General features: G+C 38.5%; 1 protein-coding gene across 1 annotated transcript; it reads left to right on the forward strand.

The window, feature by feature from the left end:
* The first annotated feature begins 2,390 nt into the window (after positions 1–2,390).
* LOC121954972 (inter-alpha-trypsin inhibitor heavy chain H3-like) lies at positions 2,391–19,844 on the forward strand. The gene is made up of 22 exons (XM_042502738.2): positions 2,391–3,045; positions 6,244–6,279; positions 6,409–6,432; positions 9,063–9,220; positions 9,301–9,405; positions 9,491–9,653; positions 10,944–11,054; positions 11,180–11,308; positions 12,252–12,368; positions 12,455–12,623; positions 12,880–13,005; positions 13,523–13,704; positions 13,825–14,010; positions 14,641–14,780; positions 14,967–15,127; positions 15,368–15,397; positions 15,498–15,641; positions 16,458–16,571; positions 16,681–16,882; positions 17,673–17,848; positions 17,982–18,093; positions 18,191–19,844. The coding sequence occupies exons 1-22, from the start codon at positions 2,905–2,907 to the stop codon at positions 18,330–18,332; spliced, it is 2,868 nt and encodes a 955-aa protein (XP_042358672.2). The 5' UTR covers positions 2,391–2,904; the 3' UTR covers positions 18,333–19,844.
* Positions 19,845–21,151: the final 1,307 nt, after the last annotated feature.

Here is a 21,151-nt window from a genome sequence, read left to right on the forward strand (position 1 = left end):
AGAGCTACATTATACCAACCAAATTTGACCTCAGTGGTGAAAAATTCTTGAAACATTTCTCCATGGTCAAACAAAAAAAGTACTCTGTGTCCCAAAATGACTCTAATTGTTGTTCTATTTTCCAGAAAATATCAGTTATGTAAGGAATAACATAATTGGTGATAAACACTTTCACATTCACATCTCAGCATGATTTATCTGACCTTAAAGCATATGTAGTAAACACAGACACACACACACACACACACACACACACACACACACACACACACACACACACAAACATAGACAAGCTGACATCAACCACTGGGCAAACAAGTCATGATTGGACTAAAGCAATTGTCCTTACAGAAATCTGAGCCCTTACCGTTGACTTCAAGGCAGCGGCTGTCTGGAAGGAGCTCCCATGTCTAGATACCCTTTTGTAATGTAAAATACAAAAAACATCTGAGCATGGTACAATGCAACCAATGCAATGTTTTAGAAATGTTTTCAGCAGCAGGCTTTCTTTTAGTTCCCAGAACATTATTCTTAAAGTTCAGGTAACATTCTCTATAAACATCAAAAAGTGTTAATTTTTTTTTGTTTTTTTATTGTTGTTAACATATAACATTACATTGCATTTTCATAAAAAAATGGTCTGTAATCTCAGTCCTTAATAACATGTTCTGAATGTTGCGTTGCAAATCTTCCTTAGTTCTCTTGTAACATTGTGGGAACATTCTATGATCTGTCACCTCTCAACATCACCAAAATATCCTCAGGATGTTGCAGTAATAATGTTATGTCTTAGTCAGCATTTAACCTTAAAGGAGCATTTTTTTAAATGATAAACATTCTTAAAACGTTCTTTGAACGTTAGATTAAAATCCATCCATCCATCCATTTTCTTCCGCTTATCCGAAGTCGGGTTGCGGGGGCAGCAGCCTAAGCAGGGAAGCCCAGACTTCCCTCTCCCCGGCCACTTCGTCCAGGTCTTCCTGGGGGATCCCGAGGCGTTCCCAGGCCAGCCGAGAGACATAGTCTCTCCAGCGTTTCCTGGGTCTACCCCAGGGCCTCCTACCGGTGGGACATGCCCTGAACACCTCACCAGGGAGGCGTCCAGGAGGCATCCTAATTAGATGCCCGAGCCACCTCATCTGGCTCTTCTCAACGCGGAGGTGCAGCAGCTCTACTCCAAGCTTCTCACTCTATCTCTAAGGGAGAGCCCAGCCACCCTACGGAGCAGGCTCATTTCGGCCGCTTGTACCTGTGATCTTGTTCTTTCGGTCACTACCCAAAGCTCATGACCATAGGTGAGGGTAGGAACGAAGATCGACCGGTAAATCGAGAGCTTTGTCTTTCGGCTCAGCTCCCTCTTCACCACAACAGATCGGCCTAGAAATTCTGTCCATAAACGTTATGAACAGAATCAGTGACAAAGGGCAGCCCTGGCGGAGTGCAACCCTCACCGGAAACGAGTCCAACGTACTGTCGGCAATGCGGTGCTCTGGCACCGGTCATACAGTGAAGCCCGTATCAGGGGGTCCGAAACTCCATATTCCCGGAGAACCCCCCACAGGACTCCCTGAGGGACACGGTTGAATGCCTTCTCCAAGTCCACAAAACACATGTGGGGGGGGGGCCTGCCACCGAAGAGCTTTTTAACCACCTCGGCAACCTCAGCCCCAGAGATGGAAGAGCCCACCCCCGAATCCCCAGGCCCTGCTACCTCACCGGAAGGCGTGTCGGTGAGATTGAGGAGGTCTTCGAAGTATTTTTCCACCGATCTACAACGTCCCGAGTTGAGGTCAGCAGTGCCAGGTCCCCACCATACATAGTATTGACAGAGCACCGCTTCCCCCTCCTGAGACGCCAAATTGTGGTCCAGAACTTCTTCAAAGCCGTCTGGAAGTCGCGAGGACGCTGATTGGCCTAAAGAACTGGTGGTGCCGACCATAGACTATATATAAAGATGGACAACATGACATCTCCCCAAAGGTGTAGACCTAGCTTTTCAATCTCGATCGGTGTCTGACTGCCAAATTTGATTGATTTATAATAGATCCATGCTGCCAAATAGGTTATAAAGCCCATCTTTCCATGTTAGTGAATGGAACATGGCAAAATTAAGAACTCAAAGTAGCCTACATGCCAAATAAAACTTTCCCAAAGACGGTTTCTAGCACTGAAAGTAGTACTCATCACCCAGATGTTTGTTTTAGTGACTGTTTTTATGATAAGTTCTGTTTTAATTAATTATTAAATTTTACAAAAAGGGGATTTTCTGTCATGATTGACAGCTGGGCCAGCCAATCCATGCACTTGCACTCAATGAAGCTCATTGCCATTGGTCTGATGGGTGTTTTGATGGCAGAGCCTCTTGGAAATTTTAGCCTCACTTAAGCATAGTGGGTGTAGGTGGGGGCAGGTCGTCCATCCTTATATGAAATGTAAATGAGTTCTACCATAAAGTAAACCCTTGCTCTGTTTCATTAGCCATTAAACATAGATTATGTTTTGCGGCAAAGAATGCTTAGATAAACAGTACTTCATTCATATCTTTGAAAAAATATAGGCTACAGGTGTGAACTCCAGGTCTGTCAGTGGCTTGCTGAAGAAGTTTGAATTGGACTGCGGGGGTTGCTGTGATTGGTCAGGAGCTGGGGCTGCGTTGCTGTGATTGGTCACATTGTTGGGGGCGGGGAGCGCCTTCCTGGCAGCCTCTGCCTTAAAGTCGGAAATGAGGGCTCAAAACATCATCGAGGGGCAATTTATGTTCGGGAAACCACGCACACTGACTCACACAAACATCCAGTTATTGTGTCCCTCCTCTTGCAGCGCAGAGTGTGGGTGGAGTAATACTGGTATGGGAAGACTTGATCCCCACATGCCTCACAGTCCCCTCCACACTTGTTTTTAGCCATGGCGGCGCAGAGGCTCTTCTGTTTCCCAATCATGCCTGTGATCTGGAGAGTCCTGCTGCTGTGGATTTGTGTCCGCATCTGTCCTCCAACTCAGGTCCAGGGAGCTCTCGTCGTGTCTCGCGGAGATGCAGTGATGCAGGTATTTCAAATAAACTACATGTGCAGCATTTTGCATGCAAACAAACGCCTGTTTGTTTATTTCCTGTGGTTAGCTCACACTCCATACACTGTTTAAAAGAGTCTGTATCTAACGTTGTAAAAGTTGATCTCTCCCATGATAAATCCTCAGGCATATAGGAAGTGGCGTGCTTTGCATGTCTGGCATCAGCACAGCAACAGTGGTTTCCTGGGAAGGGAATAAAAGAATATCAGTTCAGAGAGCACCAATACCAAGGCTGTGGAAAAAAACAAAAGAGCCCCATAGAAAATGTAATTTAAAAAGAGGCAAAAGCAGTGTGAGATAGTTCTTTCTAAAACACCAAAGCATTGTCAGCCGAAAGAAATGCAGTTGACAACTGCTAAAAACAGCTATGTAGGGATATATCTCACATTTCTAAGCCAATCTTTTGGTTTTTGGTGGAATGTGGGCATTTTTTTCAAGTGCTGATGATTTTAACTTGTCTGAAAACAAGTTCTAATAATTCAGGGTGTGCAGCTATGCAAGACTGGTATTGTGTCAAAGACTGTTTCCCCTTCAATATGTGTTTCCCAACTCAAATCCTAGCCCTAACCATAACCACCTGGGGGGTGCTATGCATTAACAGGGGGGAAACACTATTTGACAGGAACACACATCGATACTACACCGGCTAATCACTGTCCTATTCCCTTTTTTTAAATTTTTTTTTAATTTGTCGACTTAATGGTCCAGTGTGTAGGATTGAAGGGGTTTGAGTGGCATCTTGCGGTGAGGATTGCTAACCAGCTGAAACTTCTGGTCAGAGTTCCTCCAGTGTTCATTATTTAGGAGATTTATTTGTGCAAGCTGAATTATCCACACAGATCTCTTCTTCTCCAAAAAAAAAAAAAAAATGGACTAGTTGATGGAAACAGGTAAAAAAAAACAAAAAAAAAACACTGTAGTTTCATGTTACAAATCAGTATTTCTCTTACAAGTATGGCATGTCACAGATGGGCCAAAAGCCCAACACCTACTAATCTGTACACAATGTTTTTCTCTGATAATTTAGGATCCAGAAGTTTGGGAGTTTATTTCTTGGGAGCCAAATTGTCTGCAGAGGTGTCTTTCTCTCCAAAAGATAAAAAATAAATAAATTAAAAGACCCATTTCTTGTAGCTGTTAAAAACACTGAATAAACTAGTTTCACGTTAAAAAAAAAAAAAAAATTTTTAAAAATCAGCCTTTTTCCAAAGCTGTTGCACCAGAGGTAGGCCACCAATCACTGTGGCAGATGCAAAAAAAAAAAAAAAAAGCAAAAATAGCAAAGGCCCTTTTCAGAGCCAGTGTTTTATTTGTCCGTTTGGGGCTACTGTTGAAACTTGGCAGTGCGACTTTGTGATCTCTGTTGACGAGGATCTGCTCTATAGGTATATAGAAACAGCTCGTTCTAAAGTAACAAAAACACAACAGTTCTTATTCTGGGGTGATAATACACTGATGAAAACATAGTTATTATGTTATAAATATGTTATATATATTATAGATTTTTACAGCAGCCAAGTCAAAGGCAAGTTCAAGTCCTCAGTCCTGTCACTAAAGGCCCCTGTGCACTGAGCATTAATAATGAATTTGCCGGTTTATTGCATGGTCTAAATGGCTATTTGCATATTAGTAGTTATAGTAGTTACTCTCTGTGTTTTATGCTGAATTTGTGAAGAAAACTTTTGTCTTGCATGCCTCAATGATGAACGAGGAATTTGAAACAGGCAAACTGTCCTCATGAATTGAAGTAATGGAGGTCTGCGTTTCACTACAAAAAAAAAATTTAAAAATCTTTTTTTTATCTTCTCGAATCTTCTCCCAGGCAGACCATGGTGCCTGGTGGATGCTGAACTTTGTTGTAATAAATTGATTCTTATGCAACTAAGTCGGTGTCAGCGGAGGTTTCTTCATCGTCTACACATCATTGCTGCTTAGGAAACAACGACACTTCCCAAACACATTAATTTTCACTAAAATGTAGCAATCTACAATCTAAAGTACTTCCGCACCCCGAGCGTGGCTGAGCAGTAGTGATGGCGAGATGAAGTTTCATGAAGCATTGAAGCTTTCCATCCAATTGGTTCACTCATAGGCCGAAGCTTCACGGTGCTTCATTTGCTCTACTGTGCCATCAAGTGGACAATAAAAGTAAAACAGGCAAAGTGATTATAATGACACCATGGCTTTGGTGCATGAAGCATGATTTGAATGCTGTGAATTTGAATTGAATGTGCTTAAATGATAATGCCAATAAACCAATAATATACTCATTAATAAGCTTGAATCGATAGCAGAGAAACGCACAATAAAGTCCCAAGTCAACAAAATGTGAGGGGACAGTGAAGGTCCGTTGCGTTTCGTTGCCCCTTGTATTTTGTATCGCATGCTGAACCAACGAACCATTTCATGAATCAGTCATGTGGTACAGCTGGCTCCCAAGTCTTCATACGTCATCGATACAAGCCTTGAGTCGCGCTTCACAAAAATCTTCATAAATTACTTGACACACGCTTCGAAGCCTCGACACGGAAGGACACATCTTACAGGTCCAATGCGTATGATTTAGTGGCCTGTAAGCGCGAGGCTGCACAATTAAAACTTCTCTGGTGTGCCAAGAGTCCTGGAGAAGTGCAGTGGTCAGTGTGAAAATGTGAAAACACGATTAGCCGTTATCTAAAGCCGTTATTTGGTTTGTCCATTTTGGGCTACCGGAGAACAACATGGCTGACTCCCTGAAAGAGTACCCACTCAAACAGCTCATTTTATGGTGACAAAAACACAATTTCTATTTTTGGGCAATTAAAAAATAATGAAAACATAGTTATGAATGTGGTATACAATTTGCAAATAGATACCTCCATATCCCTACACACTGGATCCTTAATTTTTTTAGTGAACTCTAGTTCAGCTTTTGCTTTTGTTAAACATGGTCCCCATTTACGTCAGTTCATGAAGAATGTTTGCCTTCTTGGGATTCTTTGTTCACTGCAGGGGCATGCAAGAAAAAAGGGTGTTTTCTTCATGATTAAGATGACACGGGGTGATTAACTGATGTACAAATTGTCATTCTGTGGGTGAAGTTTCCCTCCGGTGATGGCAAATATTCATTTGTTGTGTGCACATCCTCTCTATAATCTCATTTCTCATTAACCATGCAGTCATGTTGTTTTCCAGGACACTGAAGAAGCTGTGGGCCCACGGTCTATAAAGGTACTCCACTTAAAATACTTAAGAGACTATAGGTTGTGTTTATGTGTTCATTCACCCTGCTACAAAACCCAAGTTGACAATTTTGGTTGTTAAATAAACCACATATGTATGTCTCCTTTTCTCCTACAGAAAAGAAGCATAAATTCTGCAAATGTAAGTAAATGTTTTTGTTTTTTTTGATACAGATATAAAATTCTGAAATCAAAACAGAGACATGCCCTTTTCTAACAACAAGGCATTTATATTTATTGGGTATTATTGGGAAATTGATTGTGGAACCTGGATATTGTAATTAAATACACATGAGGTCATGGTCAAGATTACTGGTAGCTTCTATCTCACAGTAGTGGTATTGTTACTGTTTGCAAAATGAAGTCCATATTTTCTATAAAACTCATTGTTTCCAGATGTTGCTTGTTCCGCTCTTCCCCCTGCGGTGTCCATTTGCATGTATTTCTTCTCTCTGCTTTGCTGGAGACAGTAAACATGCTGGAAGTCATTTGTCCATCTGTATTTTATTCCCTTTCTCTTGCATCTTACATCATGTTTATATAACGGTGACCTCTCTTGGTTCTTTGACATGAATAATTTGGGGACATTTCTCATGACTTCTGATCCAAACAAAAAAAAAGAAGAGGGATAACAGTAAGCTGCCGGTTCTCTTGGCTACTGGTCTTGCTATACGATGATATTTTGGATTTTTATTGGTAATAATTTGTTGATGCATTTTACAAAGTTTATAACTCAAAAAGCGAAATTTTCCTTTCTCTGTGCCACACCTGGTGGATTTTGAGCAACAAGGGGAGGAGACCTCAAATACAGATAAACCAGGCAAACTGGAAGGTTTTGTAACAGTTTCTGTAATTTTCTGGGAATAATAAAAACACAAAGGCTCACTGGTATGAGTGGCAAGTCTTAACAGATCTATTCCCTGTCAGACTGTTGCAGTCACAGTGTTACTTTGTTACTTTGTGCAAATGCTTTGGAGCATATACTGTTACCTCAAACCCTTTTCTGTTTATATTTTCCATTCCTGTGTCTGGTGGACCCTTATTTAACCCTTTGAAACCTGAGCAAATTGGCTTGATTTCTTTCAAAAATATGGAAAGAAGGCAATGAGTGACTTAGCAAGAGTTGACCCAAAAAATTGCTAGAAAATAGTATGAAGTTACAGGAATATTACCTGAAAATAAGCAAACAAACAAACAAAGAAAAAGAAACAACCCGAAAGATGTGCTCAAATAAAATAATCAATATAGATAAATAATAATATATATTTTACTGTAACCTTATTTTAAATATCTAATTGTTTTGTTGTTTAGTTTTTTTCCAGTTTGTGAGGCATTTGCTGATTTTCTTTTTTTCCCCACGTTTTTAAAATAAATCAAATCAAATTTGCATTTTCATGTTTGAAAGGTTTAGATTATTGTAAAAAATGTCTGAATGACGCACAAGAAAATGATGCTGAGAGAGTTTAAAGGGTTAAATACTGAGAAGAGGGAAAGAGGTTACTGCAGGACAGATACAGGAAGGTGGGAAAAAGTCTGAGGGCATCTGCTGGACAAGTAGAGAATTACATCAAATGTGAAAGCGAAAATGTGACTAGAGGCAGAAGTGACACTTTGGGCCTCGCTCAAAAAATGTTATACCAACAAATTAATCTTGCTCGTTATCAACGATTTTGTCTTATTTTTTTAGTACCCACTGATTTTTGGTATTCACCAATGTTTTCTTGTTTTTGCTCTTAAGTAAGAGAACATTTATGAGTGGTCGAGAGCACTATCAAGATAAGAGACAAACATCTTGTTTTCACAGGCCGCAAATTGTTGCCCAGCACAAGGAAAAATTGCATTTGATTAACATTTGAGAAAATGCGTGAATATCATTTTATGAAGTTTCGATGATGTTTCAGAGTAATTATATATTACTGCATTATTAAATTTAAGGGCTAAGTGCACTGATCCCAACTGCAGTTTCAGTTACTGTGATTCTCTCTGCCGACCAGTGGTGGAATGTAACTAAGTACATTTACTCAAATACAGTACTTAAGCACATATCTGGGGAACTTTTACATTACTTATGTATTTATTAAAGTCCATGCCACCTTCCACTTGTACTCCTTTACACTTCAGAGGGAAATATTGTACTTTTTACTCCATTACTATTATTAGATCACCACTTTACAAAAAGTACCTGGGATTATACAAGTGCAGGTAAAACAATTAGTTGATTCATTATAAAAAAATGAGATGGCATTTATTATTATTTTTCATGCATGAAACATTTCATGGCTCAAGCTTCTCTTATGTACTGTATGTATGAGGACTTGCTGCTTTTCCTCTTAGTTATTTTAATTATTTTTTAATTATCAGCTATATTTAAACGTTTTTGCATGCATACTTTTATTTTAATACTTCAAGACATTTCCCTAATATCACAGTCACTTTGTTTAAGTTTATTTAACAGGATGTGAATTTAACTATGTGTTATAGTTAGGGGAGTTTTTGCACATGTAGACGTAGAGATCTGCATCTACAACTTTGCACACATCACTATGACTGCCATTGTATAGTGTTAAGGGAGAGTTACCTTTGCTAATAGGTGACTATGATCAAGTGGGATTCAGCATTTAGCACACCTGCGTAAGAGCAAATTTGGATGGTTAAGAGTGTTTGGTGCATCTGGGGCTAACTTCTCTGAGATTTTCTCTTTCTTTCTTTAACTTTCTGGTAAGAGAAAATATAAGAGACCTTTTAAGAGAATGCTGCTTTCTGTTCTTTCAGATGGTGGAGGTCCACAGTGTGAAAATTGACTGCACTGTGATGTCTCGTTTCGCGCACACCGTCATGACCTCCAAGGCTCTGAATAAAGCAAACTTCTCGCAGGAAATCTTCTTTGAAGTGGAGCTGCCCAAGACCGCCTTCATCACTAACTTCAGCATGTCAGTTGAAACTCAGTTAGCACAGTAAGCACAGACTCATGACTTTTTTGACCTTTGACACATGTCTTTGTGCCTCACAGGGAAATTGATGGTCAGATGTATGTTGGGGAGGTGAAGGAGAAGGAAAAAGCCAAGAAACAGTATGAGAAGGCTGTTTCCTCAGGACAGACTGCTGGACTGGTCAAGTATGTTGGACTGGAAAATGTTGCAGTATGCATTGACGCCTGCCTGCGCAACAGCATATTAACATATACATGCCCATCATTTTAGAGCTTCTGGAAGGAAGATGGAGAAGTTTTCTGTGTCTGTCAACATTGCAGCCAACAGCAGTGTGACTTTTATTTTGACCTACGAGGAGCTCCTTCAGAGGAAACTGGGCCAGTACGAGATTCTAACCCGAGTTACACCCCAACAACCAGTGCAGGAGTTTCAGGTTGGACAAACTCTCTCTACTTTGATTTTTCTTAATAATGACACACTGGTCAGAAGCAGCTGAAAAACTTCTTGTTAGGAATTCAAAGTTTGAGGAATTTGTATTAATATTTCTGGATTTTTTTCTGATTGCTTAGGTGCTATCTTTGAAACTAAAGGCTATTTTTTTGTTTAATTTTTATTCATTTTAACACATACATTTTAACATGCTGACTTTATAGACTCAAAACAAAAATAGATAACAGTTAATATAGATGCAAGAAGGTCGATAGTGATAAATCTATTCAAATCAAATCAAACTAAATAAAACTGAAATAAAAGCAAAAAAACACCCAACTGAAATGGAAGCTACAGAAAACCCACCCCTGTACTCCAAAGGCTCTTAGACATACATATACACACATATGCCTACACAATATACTGTAAATATACATACAGTAAAGGCTAGTTTTGCTAAATTGTCACACTAAGTACAAAACCTTAAACCAAACAAGCACCCATCTCTTGCAAAAGCCATTTGTGCAAAACTCTTCAAACTCTGTTTTGTGTCAAGACAATACACATAAACCATCCACTGAATAAGCAAAACATGTCCTTACGAACTAACAGATGGTATTAAAAAAACACACACATTTTGCTTGTTCTATGTGCAGGCCATAACTATTTGCAATAAAGTTGTCATATATGTAGTAAACACACAAACACAGGAATCTGAATGTGTATGGTATGAATGTTTAATCTAAACAAAACACTATATAAATTTGAATAAGGGGGAAAAGGTTTTATTTATCAAGTTTTCAAATAAATAAAATAAAAAAGCAGCAGAGTAAATCAAAAACATTTGTTTTTCAAGAAAAAGAACGGAAAAAATAGGCTAAGTCAAATCCTCTCTGTGTGTCTGGCCGTAAGACATCATCCATATCACGCGATGTTGTTTGGTCTGCACAGCACATGTATCAACATGGAATGGCAAGGGTTAGCAATACGGACACCATGTTTACAGGTTTGCAAAAATAAATCTAAATTGTGTGTGAAGCAGAGAACATGCAGTACATTTGGCGTACTTGGTAAATACATTGGCTACAAATGTGATATAATGGTTTCAGTTAGTCCTTCAAGAACCACTGTTGATGTTTATGTCACAATGATTTCCCACTCGATTTGCCTCAGTTTTAGTGTTTGCGTGTGTGTGTGTGTGTGTGTGTGTGTGTGTGTGTGTCTGTGTGTGTGTGTCTGTCTGTCTGTCTGTCTGTCTGTCTGTCTGTCTGTCTGTCTGTCTGTCTGTAAACAGATTGTGGCACTTATCTATGAGCCTCAGGGCATTGCATTTGTTGATGCCACTGCAACTTTCCTCTCCAATGAGCTGCTTCCCCTGGTGGAGAAAACTGTCACAGACACAAAGGTAAAGTGTTAAAAGATTTCTATCCCTCTTGTTATAGACTTTTAAGAACCTAATAGTGATTTTTTTTTTATGCAGAAATTATGTGTCCAATAATCACAGTTGAAATTAATGTCTTTGTCTCTCAGGCACAGATCTCCTTCTCACCAACACTGGAGCAACAGAGAAAATGTCCAGGATGTGAAAGCACTATAATTGATGGTGATTTCATCATCAAGTACGATGTGAAACGAGAACAGAGCATCGGGGAAGTTCAGGTCAGCAGCCAACAAAGACTTTGCAGAAACACATAAGACTCACTTACATTATCTAAAGCACAATATCATGACATTCACCTGCTGGAGCGCTGCCTCTTTCCATATTCATTCCCCGCTCATACAGTTAAACTGCAGAAACTGTTGACATTGTACGTTGCTGCAAACCGCAAATACATTACATTTGTATGTTTCATACGTATCACAACAACGTTTCTAAAGTAATATATAGATGTGCAGTGCACGAGGCCAACAAAAACACACAGCAAAACTGGTTGTGATTTAACAAGTTGTTGCTGTGTCTCCAGCATTTTGCAGGCCCAACAAACAGTAGCTGTTTTTTGCTGGGACATCACTGCTTTTCTGGAGGGGATAGTTACCCAAAAGCCTTTTTTGTTTGTGTGTTTGTTTTTCTGAGACATTGCTGCTTTCCTGGCCTTGATGGTGCCCCTCAAATGGGGTATTTTAAACATTTTTGAAAGTGTCCCCAGGCTCACTGCCAGGGTCAAAGTGTACAGATGACCCCAGACTCAAGGCTCAGGGCGGCCCATGCAGTGGTCAGTGCTCCACTTTTGGTGCTGGAGTCGGTATAATGAGGGGCCCGATTAGGAACATTTTGTCCCCCCATCAGTTATTTCTAATGACTGGCCTAAACCTAACCATACGTTAACCCTGTCATTTTTGGAACATAACGTTTCAACGTATCTGCTACATAATCATGTAATGTACCCATCATTTGCAGAAATGCACAATGCCAACATTTTCTTTGGGAGCTGGGTCGCTTGAAAATAGCTTAGAGCACTGTTAAATAAACCTTAAGCTGAAAAAAAGTATTTTACTTCTGATCTTACTATCACTCCCCTAGCCATTTGAAGGTAAGCATACATTTGTACACTTGTGTTATATTTCCATATTAGTCTTAATCAAACATTGTATTTCCCTTCAGATTGTAAAGGGATACTTTGTGCACTTTTTTGCTCCACCTGACCTGGCCAGAGTCCCAAAGAATGTTGTGTTTGTGATTGACACAAGTGGATCAATGAGTGGAAGAAAGATTGCACAGGTAAAATCCTTTGTGTGTATCTAAGCTCCGTACTGTATGCATCACTGTATGCACATCTTCACATGTGGATTTGGGGACCTTTGCAGACCCGAGATGCTCTGGCCGCCATTCTGAAAGACCTCCATGAAGAGGACCACTTTGCTCTCATTCAGTTTGATCATAGGATTCAAACCTGGAAGGACTCTCTTACCAAAGCGACAAAGGGAAATGTGAATAAAGCCATCACCTTCGTCAGGAAACTAAAAGATGATGGATGTAAGAGGAAAATATCCCAGTCACTAGAAAAACATTTTTGCTATTGTGCATCTCCGCAAATCATGAATACTTTACATTTACATGTTATAATATAGTGGATAAGTAGAAAGTTAGTGGACAGAAATGAGAATGGCATGGATCTTGTCATATGATGCTCACCAAAATGTTGAATTATTAAAGAACATCTTGAAGAACTGTAATTATATATCTCTTGAAATGTTGATGTTAATCAATTCATTTTATTATTGTCTTTTAGCCACCAATATCAATGATGCTGTACTGATGGCTGTGAAAATGCTGATGAGTGAAAGAGAAAAGAAGAACCTTCCAGAGAGGAGTGCAGACATTATTATTTTACTGACTGATGGGATGCCAAACAGTGGTGAGCTGTCTTAATTTGGAAGATCATAATATTTAACATTCATAATATTTTATTGTGAAAGATCAGTAGTAGGTTAAGTACAGCGGCTTAAAACGAGTCTAAACTAGAACAACTGCCCCCACTCACCTTTCAAGTTGCACTTACAGTTTACATACATGAATCTAAAACATGGATTATAAGAAATTCCCCCCATGTTCTTGAATATAGGAACAGATGTGCAGACAACAAAATAGACAAAATAGTCCTTAACGGTTTCTTTATGACACATCAGTTTGTCAGGAAAGATAGGACTGAATTTTTTTCTGTGCATTAAGACTCATTTTTGGTACATGTATAGAGTGTGCTGTATTCCCTCCAGATTTGTAAATGCAACAGTTTTATTTACAAAAGAACTGAAAGTTTTCAATAGTTTGATAAGCTCTTGAATAATCTTAGAGGTGAAGTTAAGGTCTTGTTGGAACTGAAAGGCTTTCATTGCATATTCACATAAAACACGCGTATGCCTGTATGCATGTAGGGGAGTCCAACCTCCTACAGATTCAGCAGAATGTACGCACTGCTGTCGGGGGGAGGATGACTGTGTTCTGTCTTGGATTCGGAAATGATGTGGATTATGCTTTCCTGGATGTGATGGCCAGACAAAACAAAGGGCTTGCCCGCAGAATTTTTGAGGGTTCAGATGCAGCTGTTCAACTCAAGGTAAAAGGAAATGCTGCTTTAGGGCAGGCAAAAATGTTCATGCAAGTTTGGGGATACCTGTCTGCACCTCCTAGGACATTTTGGAAACTGTGCATGATTTGCGGTTTGTCTTTGTTTCAGGGTTTCTATGAAGAGGTGTCCAGCCCTCTGCTCCTGGAAGTGGACTTGCGTTATCCTGTCAATGCAGTGGGTTTCTTGACCAAAAACCACTACAGCCAGTTGTTTAACGGCTCAGAGATTGTGGTGGCCGGTCAGCTGACGGACAATGACCTGGACAACTTCATGGTGGAGGTGTTTGGCCAGGGGGTGAGAAATTTACAGTAATATATTAACAAAGCATGAATAAAACACTAAGTAGAAATAGTGGTGAATAGACAGTATGCGAATTTTCTCCTGTTTCAGTTCCTGTTACTGAATATTGAGTGCTTAGAGTGGTGGTTATGAATGAATTCAGTTTAGGATTGTTGTAGTCCAAGTGTTTTTACTTTAGCAGTTTGAGAGGCACTTTTTCCATACTATCTTAGGGCCTCATTAAAGATCAAATCACTATACCTTGGTGCTTCTTTACTCTTACACCCTATTGGGATTATCATTTGACCACCATGGTGCGCACTGAAAAATCACAACAATTTAGTAATATTATGAGATTTTTATTTTTTAACATTATGATTTCTTTTCTCAAAATTACAACTGTATTTTTATAATATTAGGATATTATTCTTGTAATATTATGACTTTATTCTTGTAATATTCTGACTTTAATTTTGAAATTTTGTACTGTGAAGGTAGGTCTTAGCAGTCTCCTGTAATGTAGGTTTATACGATCAGAACCCAGTACAAAGCTAGGGATGACCAATTTTCAAGCTGCTAGCACAGCTGTAGGCTCTTTGTCTTATTGTCAAATAATATTATTGATTTCCACGTCGTCTTCTCCAGCCTGAGGAGGACTTCCAGGTGCGGGGAAGGGCTAGCGAGGCAAAGTTGGATGCAATGTACCCAGGACAGGAGTACATTTTTGGGGATTTCACAGAGCGTCTGTGGGCCTACCTCACCATCCAACAGCTACTGGAGACCAGGTTTGTCCTTCTGACTTTTCCTTTATCTGTTTATCTACCTTTACCAGGATTTTAAACATGCTTGTCCATGAACTATAACTGATTCTCAAACAAACTCAAATAATTTTGTGGTGCATACTTTTTGTTGCACATGTCTGTTATGTGGCATTATTAAAATGACCAGCTCTTTTTAAAAAAATCTCCCAGCAACATTGGTACTCAGCAGGAGAAAGAAGAAGCCACAGCCAAGGCCCTGGAATTGTCCCTGCGATACAGCTTCGTCACCCCTGTCACCTCTATGGTTGTCACCAAGCCCGACACTGAAGACGGACCAGACAGCCCTCTCATCGCTGATAAACTGACTGAGGGTAGGGTAAATGCATATTCAACGTAGCAGTTGTTGTTTCCTTTTCTTTTATCTCCAAGAACAAAAAGGAGTAATGAGCTTAACTGACTCATAAAAAAGATTATTCTTATTTTTGTTTCAGAATCATAGCATATTGTTATATTAGAAACCCACTGAACCAGTAGAACCAGTATGTGTTTGTAGAACATGCCAAAGATATCCAACATGTCGTGTGTCTTCTAACTGTTGCCTTGTTTCACAGACCAGCGTCAGAAAGCAGAGAGACACAGGGGTACGTCAACTTCTGTTTTCGCAACTGTGTGTGACATACTTTACAAAACTTGTTGCCTCTTAACTTTACTGAAGTTTGCTTTTATTATTTTTAATAACAGATTCCTCTGCCTCTGGTAGGACGTTTCATGGCGGCAGTTCTCATGGTAGTCGTCTACATAAGTCTCCCGTCAGCGATGATTACTATGACAGCAGTTCCCATGGCAGCAGTCTCCATGATAGCGGTTCTCGTACCCAATCAGATGGTAAACTGTTCATACAAGAGTGCTTTAACTACTGCGTCATGTTTATCATATTTATGCTTCATTGTTCCTGTCACGTTTAATTAAACCTCCAATAGATTTTTGTATTGGTGCATAGAAGACCAAGATTCATCAAATACAGGAATCATGAATGTTTATGTATTTTTCTTTCTAAAATAAGGTCATTACAGTCAGTTATAAAATATCAGATATGATGTTATGACTCTTGTGACATTTTTAGTATTCAGTTTTATGCTATTTTGTCACAGCAGTTTTTGACATATTCATGGTGATTTAGTACTGGAAAGACGAGGTTAAAGTTCTTTTTAACATTACATATACCAACATTTTTACACTGGGATGTTGCACTGCATCTACTTTTCAAACAGCTGAACTAATTTGTAACGTTTATGGTGTGGTTGTTTTGTTTGGTTAAATGTTTTATATTTTTGTTTTTATGTGAATTGAAGTGAAACACTTAACATCCTGGGACGCCAGGTACATTTCAGACTTTATTTTTAATGGCAATCAATTGAAATCGAATCATGTGAGGGAGTTGGAAAATTGTTTATGACAAACTGCAACTGAATTTAACCTGAAAGGTTTTTCTTGGGCATAACACACTGATGTGTTTATCATGGGTTAATGCTTGTATTGATTATTTGTAATTCATAACATGCCACTATGTACCTATGTAACTACGCAGTGTTGCTGTTGCTGCAGATTGTAATAAAATATCATAATAAAATGCCTTTTATGCTAGAGTTTGACTCATATATGTTTTCTGTCCAACATGGCACTTTAATGATGCTTGTACAGTGGACGGAGATCCTCATTTCATGATAGAGCTGCCTGACAGAGACGATGCTCTGTGCTTCAACATCAACGACAAACCAGGAACCATTTTCAGCCTGGTCAGAGACCCAAAATCAGGTCAGCAGAGAGTTTTACTCACTCTGTGCCTCCGAAAACAGAGCACAGGTCCCTTTATTGTGAGAGATGTGAGAAATGACGACAAACTCAAACCTGTCATTACTTTCAGGCTTTGTGGTAAATGGACAAATTATTGGCAAGAAGAAAGTTGTGGAGGATGGAAAGATCAACACCTACTTTGGCCGTTTTGGCATCATCCACCAGAAGCTGGGGGTGAGGCTGGAGGTGAGCACCTGGGACATCTCAGTCTTTCTCAATGACAAGCAGCTCAAGCTGCTGTGGTCTGATGCAGCCTCGATCAAAGACGCTGAGTGAGTAACACTTCTTTGTCAACATTATCTACAGTAGGCCTAATTGGTCAACAACAAGCTTTACATTTGACCCTTTGATGCCTGGAGTGGCATCATTTCTTGTGCTGTTTTCAACTTTAAACCCTGAGCAAAGTGAAGTAGTTTCTTCCAAAATAAATTAATTGATTTAAAAAAAATATATGTAAAAGCTGGAAAAAAAAAAATGAAAAGACCCCTATAATTATATTAGCATTTTAACATTCAAAATTATGTGACTGTAATTGTTTAGCCATTTTTTCAAATTCTTGTTTGTCTCATTTGTTTTTGTTTTTTTAACTTTCTTTTTTGCATTTTGTTTGTTTTACTAGTTTTCAGGTAATTTTCTTGTTTTTTTAGTAATGTATTTTATTATTTTTTGGTAAAGATTATTTTTCTGTCTATTTGCCTTTACTCGATTGGACAGTTGCATGAAAGTGTGAGAGAGAAGGGATGGCATGCAGGAAAGGGCCAAGGTTGGAATTGAAAGGACGTAGCTTTTGTATTTTTTTTTAAGGAAACAAGCCAATCTGCTCAGGTTTCAAAGGGTTAAATGATAAAATAATTTACATATTTATTCAGTAGATAGTTTGTCGTTATGGTCAGGTCATGTCACTGGAGGTGGTGCTGTGGTACTGTGTACCATCACTCCCTCTCGTGATATTGCTTAACCAACAAATACATTTCACTTTGCTCCACGTGCTTCCTGTAAATCACAAAAAAAACAAATGATCATAAGTTTAGTTCATAAGCACTTTTTTTGTCTTTCCTGCAGTATGGAGTTGAGGTTGACTAAGAACTGCAGTCTGACAGTGACGCTGAAGCACACTGTTAAATTTGAGGTCATTAAACACACAAAGGTTTGGAAGAGACGCCATGACCAACAAGATTACCTGGGTTTCTACACCCTGGACAGCCACCACTTGTCGACTTCGGTTCATGGTCTGCTAGGTAGAAATCTGCAAGAAAGTTTCATATCTTTGTGCTTTAGTTATGTAGCTTTTAGGGTTGTTTGTTGATTTCTAATTTTTGAATTAGGAATCAACAAACGATTTTGAATAAATCAAAAGATGTTCTTCCCCAGGTCAGTTCTACCATGGGGTTGGGTTTGAGGTGACAGACCTGCGTCCAGGTGCGGTCCAGGAGAAATTAGATGCCACTATGTATGTGAAGGGACAAATACTCAACGTGACCAGGTGTGCATGCCTCATGAACACACATACATAATGCATGCAAGGTGAAGGAGTGCTTATTTTTATCTCCTCATTGTGTTTTTTCCCCTCTCTTCTGCAGACACTGGCAGAAAGACTTCAGCAGGGATGTAAAGACTGGGGAAAATATTCCCTGCTGGTTTGTCGACAATGATGGAACCGGCCTCATTGATGGAAGAGCCTCAGACTACATTGTATCTGGGCTTTTTAAGACTACTTTTTGAATCTTAAAAATTCAAAGACTCAGTAGCGAGGCACTGGGGCCACATTATTATGGTGAGAGATAGCAGATTATAGTGAGTCACAGTGTGTCTTCATTCAAACATTAAGCACATGCTGAAACAAGTATTTTAAAAACAGGATAATTACATTTTTAATATTATCAGTTTGTGATGTCAGTGCTCAGAACAGGACTTACCACATATGGCAATGTCACTGACAATGTCTGTGGTTTGTGAAAGTTAGAATAGAGGGTAAAATGTTATTTTAATAGTCGTGGTAGATTCATGGAATTATATAAGTCTGCATACTTCACATATCAAATTAAGTTCCATACATTTCTTTTCAATCAAATTTATATTTTGCTGTAATATTGTTTGCCGCCTGTTGGTGCAGGAATTACACTGGATGTACCTCATAGGAAATCTTTAACCCCAAATGTTCACTTGTTTATCAATTACTCACCCCTTGTTACATTGAATGCATGAAGAAAACTTGCCCACTGAACAAAGAATCCAAAAAAGTGAGAAAATGAATGATGATTTGAAGCCAACAATAGCAAAACAGTAATTTTAAGTAATTTTAAGCAGTAGTTTTACTTTGCTTTTAACACAGGAGCTGCTTGTCTACCTCTGCTTCAGTCCGTAGTTTGTGTTATTGTGGTTTTGGTGAATTAAACCTTTCATTAAACCTTTAAAACAAACTAACTGATCACAGCAGGGGAAGACCAGAGTTTGTGTTTTCTTTTCATTCCATGTTTTCAATGAGGTCAAATCGCTGTTTTTGTGAATGGAGTTTGGCACTGAAGACAGTATAGATGAGTTTCATTTTCTCTTCAGTTTTAAATCATAAGGTTTTAGCGAAAATGAATATGTATGGGAAATAGTGAGCGTACGACTGGATAAATTAGACTTTATTTCTTTTTTATTGTTTCTTTCTTTTTTGTTGTTTTCTTTCTTTTTTGTGGTTAGAAATAAATTCACAAACAAACAAACTTATCCTGCAGAACGTGTGTTAGTTTTTTGATACATTTTTGGTATAATTTGCTTTTGGAATGTAATTCATGTAATCTTTAATGACTTCAATTCATCAAGATTTTTTTTTGATTCTTCGTTCCCTGGAGGCTTGCGAGAAAAACAAATTTTTCTTTGCGAATTCAACCTGGTGACGATTTGATGTACAAATGGTCATTTGAGGGTGAAGTATTCCTATAGTGCCTGCCCATTTGGGTGTTAAAGTTTTCACTCCAAAGTAATATGGTTATGACCCCAGCCACATCTGTACCAATTGTATTTATCTCACACTGTTGTTTATGATTTGCAACTTTATTCACAAAAATATTGCCCCTCACCTTTGTGAGAAGAGGTAAAAAAAATAACTAGTTTGCATATACGGACTATGTGATGGTGGTGCTTAGTATTATTATTGCTGTATTGAGGTTTTTAGCCAACACAACAATTTCAAATAAAACCACCTTTTTATTAACAAAGTAATAAAACATATACTTGAAATCAAAATTTGAGGTCTCTGTGTTCTAGACTCTTTACCAATAATTGTTTTGACATGATCTGTATGTGACTGCAGTAAATCCAAATGTTCATCAAGTTTGTGTTGGATTAAAATAGCTTTTAGTGATCTCATGAATTTAGTATATCTAGAAACTGTTTAAACTTGAAATGAGAGTGGTGCTTCATGAGGCCCAATATGAGTTGGCTTGCTTGAGACTTTTTGGAGACCCACTGAAGCAGTATTGAGGGCAGGCGGCACAGAGCCCTAACACACTGTCCCACTTCTCTTCCTGAGCACCAGCCTCTCTCAGATATCATGGAAGCTGTCCGAAGTGTTGTCTTGGAACAACATGTCGGACTCAGCACTGGAGGTGAGGCTTGGTTTGGAGCTGGTGTGCTGGTGTGAAAATATCCAGTGGGGAGGATGTGGCCACTGCTGAGATGTTTGAGTGTTACAGGTACAGCTGGCACTTAATCATCACTGTTCTGCATGGCGAGAGATAATACTTTGGGGGACAGTAATGGATTTTTTTTCTGATAATACATATGTTCATTTATTTAATGGTGAAATGTATAACTATGAAGCTTTCTTGGACAACTATAGTGTTCATTTCTCATCAAGAGTTTGATCTGATTATCAAGTCAGTACTCCAGTATCTTTAGCACAAAGCAAATATTTTGATGTCGTTTTAAGGATATTACTACTTCCAGATTGATGGTTATACCTTAAAGATAAAATAACGGAACACAATCTTTTTTTTAAAACTCATAATTATATAATGCCAAATCAATGAGTTTCTTTTTAAAATTGCACACATATGCACTACCATGTTAAAGCTAATATCTGTCATTTCCTCACAAATGAGAACAATAGATAAACTTTTTGTATCTGTGAAGGAGAAATGATTAAACATGTTTGCAGATTGTTTTCTTGCCACTTATGTCTGGTTTGTTTTTAGGATGTACTTTTAAAAACATTTTGAAAATGATGACTCACTAATAGAGATAGTAAAATTACTCATTGTTAAAAATCCCAATTTCTCAACTGATGAGTATGTATTTAACTTTAATATTTTTGCAAAAATATTTTATTCATAAAATGATTTAGCTTTAAGGGATACCCAGCTTTTAATTTTGTAAAGATATAATTTTAAACCATACTTGACATTGCCGTTGAAAATGTCATCATTTAGACGCCTGAGTTTTATTCATCTGTTCAGAAGACCTTTAAGGTTATTATTTTAGTAATGTTTATTTATTTTCCCTGCAATTTATTTATTAATTGTTTATTTTTATATCAATTTTTATTTAAAAAA

Source organism: Plectropomus leopardus, chromosome 2 (assembly GCF_026936395.1).
Source record: "Plectropomus leopardus strain MGB_pleo_1.0 chromosome 2, ASM2693639v1, whole genome shotgun sequence".
Taxonomy (NCBI): Eukaryota; Metazoa; Chordata; class Actinopteri; order Perciformes; family Serranidae; genus Plectropomus; species Plectropomus leopardus.

Bases quoted from the DNA above. Each gene is read 5' to 3' on its own strand.
- LOC121954972 (XM_042502738.2), top strand. From the start codon at position 2,905: ATGGCGGCGCAGAGGCTCTTCTGTTTCCCAATCATGCCTGTGATCTGG. The intron at 11,055-11,179 runs GTAAAGTGTTAA...TTTGTCTCTCAG, and splicing joins AAACTGTCACAGACACAAAG to GCACAGATCTCCTTCTCACC. The intron at 13,705-13,824 runs GTAAAAGGAAAT...TCTTTGTTTCAG, and splicing joins ATGCAGCTGTTCAACTCAAG to GGTTTCTATGAAGAGGTGTC.